This window comes from Hyperoodon ampullatus (assembly GCF_949752795.1).
Source record: "Hyperoodon ampullatus genome assembly, chromosome: 6".
Classification (NCBI taxonomy): Eukaryota; Metazoa; Chordata; class Mammalia; order Artiodactyla; family Ziphiidae; genus Hyperoodon; species Hyperoodon ampullatus.
In genome coordinates, this window is record NC_136919.1 from 19,890,512 (window position 1) to 19,904,273 (window position 13,762).

The 13,762-nt window shown below is 52.4% G+C and overlaps 1 protein-coding gene across 1 annotated transcript in view; it reads left to right on the top strand.

The window, feature by feature from the left end:
• AKNA (AT-hook transcription factor) overlaps window positions 1–10,158 on the top strand; it is a gene marked incomplete at its 3' end in the record, with an annotated part of 37,760 nt that extends 27,602 nt beyond the window's left edge. The window contains exons 15-21 of the mRNA XM_079706181.1: window positions 193–369; window positions 1,030–1,145; window positions 2,019–2,165; window positions 3,641–3,736; window positions 5,338–5,454; window positions 5,723–5,915; window positions 9,897–10,158. Coding sequence (XP_079562307.1) covers window positions 193–369; window positions 1,030–1,145; window positions 2,019–2,165; window positions 3,641–3,736; window positions 5,338–5,454; window positions 5,723–5,915; window positions 9,897–10,158 — 1,108 coding nt within the window. The remainder of the gene's footprint in view (window positions 1–192; window positions 370–1,029; window positions 1,146–2,018; window positions 2,166–3,640; window positions 3,737–5,337; window positions 5,455–5,722; window positions 5,916–9,896) is intronic.
• Window positions 10,159–13,762: the final 3,604 nt, after the last annotated feature.

A 13,762-nucleotide genomic window follows, 5' to 3' on the forward strand; every position in this document is an offset into this window, starting at 1 on the left:
TCAGAGGGGTGTCATGATATGTAGCAAGAAAAGCGGACACACAGGGAAGTTCGAGAATCCACTGACAGCAGAGTTGGACGGTGCCTGCTGGAGAAGGACAAAGACCTGGCATCCAGGCAGCACTCAGGCGGCGGCTGCAGCTATGTTCACTGTGCATCTGTTCTTTCTCCTGTCTCCACCCCCCTACCCCAGCCAGGCCATCCGTGAGCTGCAAGAAGAGGTATCCCGGCTCCGGCTCCGGCTGGAGGACAGCCTGCACCAGCATCCCCAGGGCAGCCCGAAGCGCCCAGCGTCCAACTTGGACCACCCCGCCCGGGCCCGGGACCAGCCAGCTGATTCCTCAGCCACTTGGGGCTCCCATTATGGCAGGTGGGTGAACCCCAAACTCCCGCCCCTATGCCCTGGTGGGAGCTGCAGAGGGTAGAGTTGGCCAACCTCTGGCTCTCCCCAGACATGTGGACTCAGGCACAGCCACACCCCTCTCTCGCTTGTTCACTCATTCATTCACTCTTACATTTTTTTTTTACCATGTCATATTTGATACATAGAAGAATATATTAAACATATGTGTTAATAATAAAGCATGATACAGTGCATATCCCTGAACTCATCACCCAAGTGAAGAGCTAGAACATTTTCAGGACGCTCACCCTCTCCCCCACTCACTCAGCAGCTATTCACTTATGATGACTTATAAAGTCATCTTTAACTAACTAACTTCTGAGTATTTCTATTGGAGGGCACTATGTTAACGTTTTTAGTGGACGTTGTCTCATCAGTCCTTCCAGCAACGCTCTGAAGTCATTGCTCCTATTATCCCCATTTGACAGATGAGGAAACTGAGGGGCAGAGAGGCTCAGAGCCATTTTCTATGAGTCTGACGCCAGAGTCTTTGGTTTTGACTTCCGTATTCTCCTCTTTCCTTAGGTTATAAGCGTTTCTCTGGGTTGGGCTTCTCACTGATCATCTTTAAAGGGTGCATGAAACCTCATCCAGTGACATCATCTCTCTCTCTCTCCCTTTTGCTAGTAAATCCACAGAGAGATTGTCTGGTGAGCCTGGGGGTGCAGAGCAAGCAGTCCCCGCGGGAAGGAGGCAAGCCAGGTCCTCCTTGGTGCCTCGGGAGGTGTCTCGATTGTCCCTGAGTAAGTGACCACCCGCCTGGACTGATTTTTGGAAGCCACAGTCTGGACATGCTGGCTAAGTGGTCAGGGACTACAGCAACAGCCCTAGGGGAAACTTGGAGAAGGTTTCAGGTGTCTTTTTTAGGTAGTTGTAGTGCTCTGAAATACCATGTACTTCTAATGACAGCAACAGTATGCTATGCACGTACTATGAGCTGCGGTTTCCGTAAGGGCTTTGTGTATGTGTATCATCTAGCTTAATCTTCACTGCAAGATGGGTCATATTATCCACGTTCTGCAGATCAGGACACCAAAGCCCCGAAGCACAAGGGACTTGCCTGAAGGAATATGGCTCTGGAATCAGTGGCCCCAGCTCACTCCTTTCTAGCTGTGTGGCCTCGGCCAGGTCGTTTACCTGCCCTGCACAGTTAAACGGACAGCTAACAGTGCAGGGACAATAGCGTCCGCTCCTGGGGTTGCTGTGAGGGTACGTGACATGAAGCATGCCAAGCATTTAGCACAAGGCCAGGGGTCCAGATGTGTCAGCTGTGATTACTAAGGGGCGGAGCTGGAGGCTCTAAGCCTGGGCTTCCCTGGTGGTGCAGTGGTTGAGAGTCCGCCTGCTGATGCAGGGGACACGGGTTCGTGCCCCGGTCTGGGAAGATCCCACATGCCGCAGAGCGGCTGGGCCCGTGAGCCATGGCCACTGAGCCTGCGCGTCCGGAGCCTGTGCTCGCAACGGGAGAGGCCACAGCGGTGAGAGGCCCACGTACCGCAAAAAAAAAAAAAAAAAAAATCTACGCCTGTCCCAGAGCCTCAACTCGTGATCCACCCACTCCCTAAACTATGTGACCCCCACCTCCTCCCCCTCTGATGCCCCTCTTTCCACCTCAGGTTCCGAATCTGAGCCAGCCTCCCCCCGGCTGTTCTCTGAGAGGGGCAAGACCACCGAGGACAGTCCACAGGCAGCTCGGGATAGAAGGAGAGGAGTGGGTAGCACCCGTCGGCCAGAGAGGGTCACCTTCCGGGGCCAATACACAGGTGGGCCAGGAGGGGGCACTGGGTGGGCATGGTCCCCAGGTTGGTCTCTGTCCTGAGAAGGCTCTTCCATTTAGCCAGTGGGCCATTGAAATACTATCATTTTTTTATGAGCTGTGTGATACAGAAACATCAGGCAGTATTGTCTCTTTGAATCTGGGTGCGTTTGTTTATTCATTCACTCAGCAGACAGTTTCTGAGGCCTCCCCTTTGTTGGGGCCCATGCTTGGTTCTGGGGAAGCCCATTCAGGTGGTCATTCATGAAGTGGTTTAGGGAGAGCTTGATGTTGGCAGGACCTGGGTGACAAGGTGAACATGGAATCACTCCTGGACTGCCTTAAGGTACTGATTGCCCAGGGGGCCCCGTGTCTCACGGACTGGGTACCCGGCATATAGTAAGGCTTGAGGTGACACATAGTAGGATTTCAGAGTGCTTAACATTAAAACAAATACGGATACGGCTCCTACTTTCGTGAATCTGGCTGCATAGCAGAGAAGACCAGTAACAAATAAGCAATTATAGTAAATGTGTGAATTATAGTTAAGTAAATTATAGACGTGGCTCTCACCCATACCTCACTGGGAGGGAGGGCTGTTAACCTCAGATACGGAAGGCTGAGTGATGCAGAGAAGGCAGGAAATGAGATACAATGTCTCCCAGCAGAGCAGATAGAAGCCGGGGGGTTAGAAGTGAAAGCAACAGCGCATCCAGGGGTCCCAATGCAACACACACGGAGTATAAGGTAGGGACCCTGCACAGCAGAGGAGAGAGAAAAAATAATTTATCAGGCAACATTCTGAAGGTCTTATTTGAGACTCAGGGATGGACGAGGCAGGGGATGGCAGGGCTGGGTGCAGACCCAAGACCCTGTCCAACCTTCTGATAACCTTGAGCACTTGACATCTGCCAGGCGCGGGGCAGGATACCTCACGGATATGACCCCATTCAGTCCTCCTAACAAGGCTATGAAACCCACAGTATGACTACCCCTATTTTCCAGCTGCTTGGAGCACAGAGAAAACACCACTGACTCCATGCCCAAGCCATTCTAATCCTAACCAGCAAGCCGGGGTATGGGGGAGTAGCATCACACTTTGTCATTGCTCATCATGTCTTCCTGGCCTGCTTTCCAATTCTGACTGAGCTTGCATTTGTTGGTTGCTTCTGTATATCAAGAACTAGGCAGCTGGTCCCTAAATAGGATCTGAGATGAAACAGGAGTCTGGAGAGAGCTTATAATAAACAGACAAATAAATGTGTTTTTATGTATATGTGTATATGTACATGCATAATTATATAGCTACATATTTATGCACATATCACATGTGTGTGCACATGTGTGTGTGTGCATGAGAAAAAGATTGAGAGGGAGACTATTAAACCATTTGGAGGAAGAGGAGAGAGATCCTTATTCTAAATCGTCCCCAATTCTGCATCCACGCCCAACTGACACTGACTGTTCTGGTTTCTTCCCCAGGCCAGGAGTACCATGTTCTGACCCCCAAGACTGTCCCAAGAGGCAGTGGCCCAGTCTCCTGTCCCCACTGCCGACCCGCTAGGACAGAGGATCCAGGTAGGGGATGGTACCTGAAGAAGCGGCCAAGGCTATGCGGCTGCAGCTTCTTGCCCTTGGCCTTGGGGGTGCAGTTGGGCCAGACATGGGCCACCCTGAGCTCTGCGCGGGTCAAGATACAGACAAGGGGAAGAGATTTTTTTTCTGGTCTTTTTAGCCCTCCCAGGGAGTCCTGCCCTCACATCTATTCCTCTAGGTGCTTTGCCTGAAGCCACCCTCCTTCACCTTGACATAGAGAAGATATGAACATGATTCCAGAAGGTCCTGATGCGGGGAGGGGTGCAAGCAGCAGGGGGGCTGGCAGCATTGATTGTCTTATCTCCCCTCTGTCCTACCTCCACTCTTCACCCTTTCCCCCAAACCCAAGAGTTTAGGGGAAGAGTAGTGGGGAGAGAAGTGGCCTGAGAATATGGACACCAGGTTCTAGTCCCAGTTCTGCCACCGACACGCTGTGTGACATTAGGCAAGTTCCTTAACATCTCTGAGCCTCAGGCTCCACATCCATAATGAAAGGTTTGGAGATGGTCTCTGAGGCCCTTTGAAGCAATAACGATGATAATGATGGAGCTGTCATTTATTAAGCCGTTACTATATACAGGGCAACATGCTGAGGGTTGTACAAACATGAGTCCTCACAACCCTATGAAGTAGGTTTTGCACATTTTATTACTATGTCCATTATATGAGTGAAGAAACTGAGGCTCAGAGAAGTTAAGTAACTTGCCCAAGGGCACACAACTTACAAGTGGTAGAGTCAGGATTTGAACCCAGGTCTTTGTGACTCTAAAGCCCTGGCTCTTCACCACTGTATTGCTGCGCCTTTGCTAGAGTCCCAACAAGCCTACCACTCATTCATTTATTCAGCACCTTCCCATACTGGGCCCTGGGCCTTGTCCCTAACAAACTCTTTAGCTAAGCAGATGAAACAGAATGGTCAGAACTGGGATGGGGGAGCACAGGGTGGGGCTAGGGAGCACATAACTCAGCCCGGTGGGTGGTGGGACTTCCCAGAGGGAGTGATGCTGAGCTGAGGCCTGAAGGAGAAGCAGATGGACCCTGGAATTCTCCCAGCTGTGCTGCTGAGGATTTGTACAGGAAGAGAACCAGGATGCCCAGTCTCCTCCTGCTCACTAGGCCTCCACTGACTCGCCCTGGTGCCCAGGGGCCATTGTGGGCTGGTCTCACCTGGAGAATGGGCCTGTGTCACTGTGGAGGATGACCCATAGGTACAAGGGCTCCAGTCGGGAGAACCAGGCTTGAGATCAGACAGAGGACCACTACTTCCCAGCTCTGAGACTTGGCAAATTATTCAACTTTTTGGAGCCTCAGTTTCCCCATCTGTAAAATGGGGGAGTGATGATGGTAGCTAGACCAGTGGCTTGTTGGATTTGATCAGCTAATGCATGAAGACCCTGAGCAGAGGGCCTGGCTCGGGAGATGCCTCTCAGTGTCATGGTTACCATCAATATTGCTGTCACCCAGTGGGGGCCGCTTGTCTCCTCTGCAGTGGTCCCTGAGGGAAGCTCAGTGCTGCGGGAGGCTTGTGGGGGCCCAGTGACTTAGACATAATCCTCTCCTGACGTCTCTGCCTCCTCTTCCAGGTGATGCTGGCACCAAGGACCCACTGGGACCATCTCACACTGAGACCCAGCGATGTCCCCTGTGTGGTCGAGTTGGGTCCTCCTCCAAGGGGGAGGGCCCAGACTCAGCCAGCTCTGGTAGGGACAGATGCTCCGTCTCTTCCCCCAGCTCCCCTGGATTCTGGTGTGGGCCCCTGGGAGGGGGCATTTAGCCGGGGTGGCAGCTTGCGCAGTCTAGGATGGAGCAAACTGGAGGAGAGTTGGCTTCCCCAAAGCGAGGCACTCCCGGCATGGCCGACCCCGTGTCCAGCTCTAATGGGGCTGGTGGGGCTGGGAGGACCCTCTGTTCTCTGTTAGATCTTCCCAAGTGGTGAGACTGTGTCTCTCTGGTGTCCCTCCCTGACAGCACCAGAAATGGCCGCCACCAGGAGAAACGCATCTTCTACCTCCAGCCCCAAACAAAGGAGCAAGCGGACAGGGTCGTCACCCGGGCCGCCTCCTGCACTGTGGTATCTGGCTGCCGCGCCCTCAGCACCAGCCCCTCCTGCCTTTGCCTACGTCTCCTCGGTTCCCCTCGTGCCTTATCCATCAGCCACTGTGTAAGAACCTTCCGTTCCAGCCCTCCTAGCCTTTCTGTCTGAATCGCTTAATAATTAGCATTCAGACCTGAGTTGGGTAGCTGGGAACTCGGGCACTGAGTAGTCCTGTGTTTCCCCCGCCAACACTCATGCAGTCACTCAACAAACCCTGAATGCTCCCTGGGCACCAGCGAGAGTGCTTGGCCCTGGGGACCCAGCAGTGAAGGAGGCTGGCAGAGGGCCCTGACCTCTTACAGCCTCAGGGGGACCTAGGACCTTAACCATCTTCCATCTCCTTATGGGACTTCTCAGTGAGCAAGTAATACTTTTTCAAAAACTAGGCTTTATTTTTAGAACAGTTTTAGATTTATAGAGAAATGGAACAGATAACACAGAGAGTTCTCCTATACCACCCCCCAAACACAGTTTCTTCTGTTATAAACATCTCACCTTGATATGGTATAGTGCAGTTAGTGAACCATTATTAATACATTGTTATTAACTAAAGTCCACAGTTCATTCAGGTTTCTTAGTTTTTACCTGAAGTCCTTTTTCTGTTCCAGGATCCCCCCTGCCCCACAAGTCACCACATGCATTTAGTTGTCACATCTCCCAGGCTCCTCCTGGCTGAGACAGTTTCTCAGACTTTCCTTGTTCCCGATGGCCTTGACAGTTTATAGGCATACTGGTCAGGTCCACGGCCAGAGGAGCAATCACTTTTTACATGGATTTGGATGTACCATCAGTCAAGACAGAAAAAGCACAGCAATTGAGGCGGAAATGGTCCAGGTTTTAGAGTCAGAGCTGTACTGGAATCCTGTCTGCCGCTTATTAGTGGTGTGGCCTTGGTAAAGCTACTTCCTCTCTGAGCCTCGCTTTCCCCATCTGTTAAATGGGGTCAGAGTCTCAGTCACGTACAGTTGTATGAGGATTAAATGAGGCAGGTGGCAAGAGCCCCACGAGCTGTTTGTGGGGTTCGTAGTGCAGTGCCAGCAAATGCTCTTTGCTGAATAAGCAGCAGCTTTTGTCATCACAGCACATGCTGCTGCTGTGAATATTGTCATTAGTAAGAGGTAAAAATGAGGAAGGGTGGCTTCAACATGACGGGATTGTGCAGGAAAAAACAGGCCTGGACCCTGGAATTAGGAGATCTTTCTTCTTCTCCTGACTGTCATCAGCTAGTTCTATGCCTCAGTTTCCCTCACTGTAAAATGACTGGGTCAGGGGGTCCTCTTCACTGGTGTGTTGTCAGAAGCCTGGGTCTGTGAGCAGCAAGAGGCCAGAGTTTCCATCAGGGCTGGCGCGTGGCAGGAGCAGAGAGGCCCAGGCACCATCCAGCTCCATGAGGAGTCCTGCCTACAGTGCAGTTTCTTCCTTTCCTCTCAGCTGAGACTGGGTGGGTCGTTAAGGAACCCTCCACTCCAGCAGTTAAGGGAGGCCATACTGCATGCTCAGGCCTCTGATTCGTTGGACAGGAAAGGGTTGCCTGGAATTTGGTGGCCCAGGAGAAAGCTCTGAGCGTCCACGGTAGCCATGGGTCTCTACTTCTGAGGCCATTCCAGATCCGTCCAGGCTCAGACCTGTGGGCAGAACTAACCAGGTTGGTGTCCTCAGGCCTGGACAGGCCGTGGGGAAGGGGAAAGACCCTGAGCTTTAGTGCCCAACAGACCAGGCCAGCAGTAACCAGATAACCTGGGGCAGGTCACTTTGCTCCTGTGCCTCAGTTTTTCCCTCTGTGAAATGGGTTGTGCTGAGGATTAAATGAACTGATGCATGGCAAGCCCATAGTACATAGAAGGTGGCCAGTAACCATAGTGCTTCTAATGCTACTGGAATTGGGGCTGATGCCACCCTGAAGTTTCTCCAGCTGCCCATCAGCAGGACTGAGCATGCTCGGTGGCTGAGGCCAGGAACCCTTAGAAAGCTGAATGGGCCTGTGCTGCCGCCTGCTGGCCAGCCACCTTATAGCCTCTGCATCAGAGGCTTTCTAGCCAGTGTTTTGGTTTTGGGGGGTTTCTTGGTTGTTGTTTGTTTTGTAGCTTCTGCCCTAGGGGGAGTTTGGGGTAACTTTCAGGCCAAGCTGGTCCTCAGAATTATCAGAAGGCAGGGGTGTGTGGGAACCCAGTAGTTACAGCAGCTAGTCTGTCCTTAAAGGAGGGAACTGGATTCAAGAAGCCCATTCATTCAGTTCAGATGATACGTATCAGCATCTCCTGGGAGTTAATTAGCTCTGGGTTTAAATCCAGTACTGCTTCTTCCAGCTCTTTGACTCTGGGGGAGTCCTCAGTAGCCGACATTTCCAGAGCACTGGGCGTACAGAGCTTTTTTTTTTTTTTTTTTTTTTTGCGGTGCGCGGGCCTCTCACTGTTGTGGCCTCTCTCGTTGCGGAGCACAGGCTCCGGACGCGCAGGCTCAGCGGCCATGGCTCATGGGCCCAGCCTCTCCGCGGCATGTGGGATCTTCCCGGATCGGGGCACGAACCCGTGTCCCCTGCATCGGCAGGCGGACTCTCAACCACTGCGCCACCAGGGAAGCCCTGGGCGTACAGAGCTTTTAACCTGAATTTTCCTATTGGATCTACCGTGGGAGGTAGCTAAATATGGCTGTTTTCCATGGAGAAACGGACCCCTTGAAAATGAAGTAACTTGTTCATGGTCGTGCGGGTGGCCAGGATTTGGGGAGCTTCCTGCATCACTTAGCTTCTCCGAGCTTCACTTTGCTCATCTGTAAAATAAGTATAAAAGTACCTACCGAATAATCAAGACAGTGCTGGTAAAGGACTTATCTCAGAGCCTGGCAAATGGGTCCTGAGGATGGGGATGCCAGCCCCAGGCTAAGCGCTGTGTTTAACTGAGGAACTGCCAAACTGCTTTCCAAAGTAGTGGCACCATTTTACAGTCCCACCAGCAGTGTTTGAGGGTTCCGATCTCCCCACATCCTCACAGACACTCATTGCTATCTTTTTGCTTTGAGCAATGGGTGTCTCTGAGGACAGCCAGTGGGTGGGGAGTGTGTGAAGTGGCATCTCATGTAGTTTTGATTTGCATTTCCCTGCTGGCTAATGATGTTGAGCATCTTTTCATGTGCTTGTTGGCCGTTTGTACATCTTGCTTGGAGAGACATCTGTTCAGATCCTAGCAAAGCCCGTTTTTCACACTGTGCAATAATGCAAATTAGAAAGTGAAGGGTCAGGAATAAGACCAGAGTTTACAGCGTGCCAAGCAAAACACCAGTGAATGTCTCCGGCCAAGTTCTCCTAAACCCATTCCTGCTCTATTTAGGGAACATGCTTCTTTGTCCCTCTCTTTCCTACACACTTTACTCCACAACGCAGGTGCCACGCCCTCTTCTTGCCCAGCATCGGTTTCTTTGAACCCTAAACTTGGCATCCTTGGAGGAATGCAGTAGTCATTTCTTGGAGAAACCTGTGCTTCAGCTCATGGCTCCTCAGCCGGTTTTCCCCAGAACTTTTAAACAACACCATACATTCCTGCAGGACCAGGCTGGGGGGGATGAGTGGAGCCATACCCTCTCACTCCTGCAGAATCCTAATTATTATTACCATGTTTCTCCAGAGCTCCACACCTGACAAATAGGGCTCCATACATGACCTCTCTGATGAAGGGGGTTTGCTCCAGAGCCTGGGGTGATCCTGGTCTCCCTGAGACCAGGCTCTCAGACTAGAAGCTCCAAGAAGGTGGCGGGCGGGGTCCGTGTTCATTCACCATGGTGACCTCAGGCCCTAGTGCACTGGCTGGCACATGTATGTTCCATAAGCATTTGTTCAATGAACGGATAGATGAAACGGACCATATTTTGAGGACTGTTCTGGTTCAGGCACTCCCATTTATGTTGCTTCACCCCTCTAACACATCCCTCAGCAGGGGTCATGTTTCCCATTTTAGAGGTGAAGAAACTGAGACAGAATGTAGGGGCCGAGCTGGGGCTGAGAAGCCCCCAGCCCTCTCCGCGGTCAGTGAATGCACTCGTCTCTCTCCCCAGGTACTACGCGCCTCCAGCACCTACCTCAGCCCCCTCGGCCCGAGCAGCTGCCGAGTGGCCCCCCGCAGCCTCCTCTCGGCCGGCCAGGAGACCCCGGCACTCCATCCAGCTGGACCTGGAGGACCTGGAGGAGCTCAACAAGGCCCTGAGCCGAGCGGTCCAGGCTGCCGAGAGCGTCCGCTCCACCACCAAGCTCATGAGCCGCTCCCTGTCGGCCGACCTGCGCCAGGCCCGCAGCCTGCGGGGCTCCTGCCTCTTCTGACTGCGCTCAAGGCTCAGAGGTGCACGGTGGGCAGGGGTGGGCAGTCCCTGTCGCCCTGGAGGCCCCGCAGACCCTCGTGAGGAGGGTTCCCTCCACACTGGCCCTGCCTGCTCAGCCTCCGCGTTTCCAAAACGGAAAGTGTATCAGCTGGTCCTCCAGAGAAGTCACTTCCTAGGGACCAGCCCTGAAGGACGTGCTGGGACTGAGGCCACCATCTGTCCAGATGCCATCTCTGGGAGGCTCCTGGTCCTGCATTTGTCCATCTCCGGCTAACAATATGTATTTTATATATGGATGGACAGATTTCTTTTTCTCAAACTGAAGCATTTTCCTGGTCTTGGATCCTTCTTAGGAGGCCAGATGAGAAGGGACAAGGCCAGGGTCTCTGGCGAAAACTTGTCCACCACCTGTGACCAGCCACTCCAGAGTAGGTGTCTCTGGGAAGGACATGGCGGGGACCTTTCTCCTGGTGACTGGTGGTCAGTGGGGCACTTTGAGGCCATTGGGATATCTCAGGATGACACACACCCAGCTTCCTCCATGGTTGAGAGGCCTTTCCCGTGGGTCTGCTGGGATGGAGACACCCCACGGAGGGCCCAGAAAGCCACCCACCATGGTCCCCCTCAGTACCTCATCCCGAGACCCCCGGCTCTCCCCTGGGACCCCCGTGGAATTGAGCCAGTAGCCAGCTTCCTGCCAGGTCCTTGTCTGTGGCCATGAGGCCAGGCCATCTCCTGCTCCCTGACCTTGTAGCAGCTCAGACTTCAGCTTTTCTGGAATGTGTGTGCGTCAGTGATATTTGTATATTTGGGACATTAAAAAATCTATTTTCGTTATGAGAGCAAATAAAGAAGAGTGAATATTGATCTTAAGAAATGAAAGCCAAAAATACCCAAAAACATTCCCAAAGCCGCCCACATCTATGGTGTGTGTCATCCACTTGTGGTTTCTAAAGTCAAGTTTGTGGGGTGAAAGATTTGGTACCAAGTGGAGCCCTCCCCCGAGGGACCAGTTGGGTGCACATTTCCAGACTCTGCCTGCCTACCTCCCTTCAGTGCCTTTATCTCCCCAACTTTCCCCCTCAGAACCATAAAGCTTTCCACTGAGGGGCCTGCGAGGAGAGGCCGTCTGACCAAGCCTCTTTTATGAGACACACAGCAGATTGGTGTCTGCAAGGGCATGAGCCCGGACTCTCTTTCCAGTGCTCCTTTTGGCAGCAAACAGCAACAACAGCTGCCATTTACTGAGCGCCTCCTAGATGCCAGTCCTTGAGCTAAGTGATCCACTGTGCGCCCATTTTATTGATGAGGAGACCGAGGTTCCGAATGCCCGAACCCACGATGGTCTGACTCCAAAGTCCATATACTTTGTCACAGTTTTTTTCTCCTTAAACCTCCATGACTTTTTCCTCCCCAGCTCCTGCTTCTCCTTCCCTTGGCTTTTTCTTCAGTCTTCCCCACCTCTCATCTCACTTGCTTCTCCCGGCCCTCCAGGACTCATTTCTATTTCATTTTTCAGCTGATCCTTCTCAGGAGAGTTGAAAACGGCATCTTGCTGAGATGGGAGATTTCTTGCTGGTTCTGAGCCTCCAGGTCCACACCCTCATGGGAAGGTGGATGGGAAGGGGGAGCCCGAGGTGAGGGGCCAGAGCAGTGTCTCCAGCCTCAGTGCCCTGGGCACAACATGGCTGCAGCTTTGAACAGAGGATGCTGAAGTCTTGGGTCTGTGGCTCTTTGGAGGACACTGGCCTGGGAGCCACAGGACTGGGTGTCAGGAGCCAGGGTTATGGTCCTGTCACTCCAAATAGCTTAGGACGCTTGCACATAGAATCACCCCAATCATTCAGCCCAATTTCTCTGCCACCTGTGTGGTGCTGCTTCCCTCACATGACCATCACAAAGCCCTTGTGTCTGGAAGGAGACCAGCCTTCCTTGTTGGAATCCTGGCTTCAGACGCTCAGTCCTCTATGCCTCTAAGTGGGCCAGCCTCAGACGTGGCCCCATGGCGAGGGCTCCAAACACATTTGCAAGATGGCTGGATTCGAGAGACCAACCTTACCCTAGGTATCCTACCTTCTTCCTGGGTGTCAGGTGGGCACTCTGGGGACACCTCATGGAGACACACAGCCCCTCTGGCCTGGCCCCAAGTCCTCCGAGTCTCCACCATCCTGCCCCTGCCCTGGCCCAGACACCTGCCTCTTCCAGGATGCTCACAGCAGCCTCCGCATAGGCCTTCCTGCCTCCGGTCTGGGCCCTCCTAACTTGCCTCCCCAGATGGCCAGGCTGACATCTAAAGTAAGGGCCCTACGCAGTAAAGGGAGCTCGGATGAGAGTCCCCCTGCAATCTCATGCCAGGACCTCCAGAGCCGCCTCCACAGTGCCTGCGGCCTCTGCTGCAATTCACTTGCTCACCAGGTGCCCTCAGGGCAGCTGCTCCCCAACTGCGGTGTCCTCACTCCTGCCCTGTCCATGCCTTTATCCCACCATGTCCACTCTGGTCAGGATCGTCCCAGCTCCCTCGCAAAGTGAAAGACTGATCTTTCCATTTTGTTCCCAAGTGTGAACAAGCCCCAGGCCCTTCCCAGGGGCCCCGGCTTAGATCAGAGCTGAAGGAGACACGTGGGGAGTAGGGGGCGTCAGGAAGGGAGGTTGTCTGTGACGTGCTGACGTTAAAACCAGTTTCCTCCTCAACAGTGTCCAAACTGGGCAAGCCTTGCTGGGTGAAAAACTGAAAACGTACAGCTGAGTCTGAAAGAAATGAACGGTGGTCCAAATGTGCTCGTGTTTACACGAGTCTCCCTCCTGTCTCACCTGCATGGACTTGTGACTAACATCGCGTCTTTTATGTTAACTCCTGGTGATGTTTTGAGGTAGAATAAGCTCAAGCTCAGTGTTTTCCTTCTGCTCAGACTGCTCTCTTTTTGTATCCACTGTTTGCTGAGGCAGACTCCCTTCTCTGATGGAGCCCTGGGCTCTAGGTAGGTAATTCTGTGAGTGAGCACAAGGCTGGCACAGTCCATACGCTCGGACGTGTCCGCAATTAACTTCGCCTGATTTAAGGATGGATGAGAATATACTTACAGATGAAGACTAGGCAGGCGGGCGTGGTTTTGTATGTAAGCAAGAGCAAAATGAAGATCATAAGCAGAAAACTGTGGAATTTTGTGCTCTGAGGAATAAAGTCCCTAAGGAGGTAAGTTTTCTAAAGCAAAGTCCTTGTTAGGGCCAGGATGTTGGAAAGCACACTAATTGGTTCAGGATTAAGGTTTGGTTTCCTTTTCCTTCTCCCTCCAGACCCAGCTACTTGGGGATGCTGCCGTGCGTGGGCCAGCCTGCTTCCTGACTTGGTAACAGGGCACCTCTGTGACCTTCATAATCAAGTGACAGAGACTCTATTTCATGTACTTAAGAGGAGAAACTTTCCTTCATTCCTGAAAGGATTTACTTTAGGAAACGCGATATGATCTGATAAGATTCTTGAAAAATCTTTTAAAAAATATTGATCATCAGTTTCTTGGTGACACCTGGGAGAAATTTTGATATGAATGGTGAAATTTTGACAATATCTCATGAGCTGAGCAAAAATAAAACCAAACTGATTCATC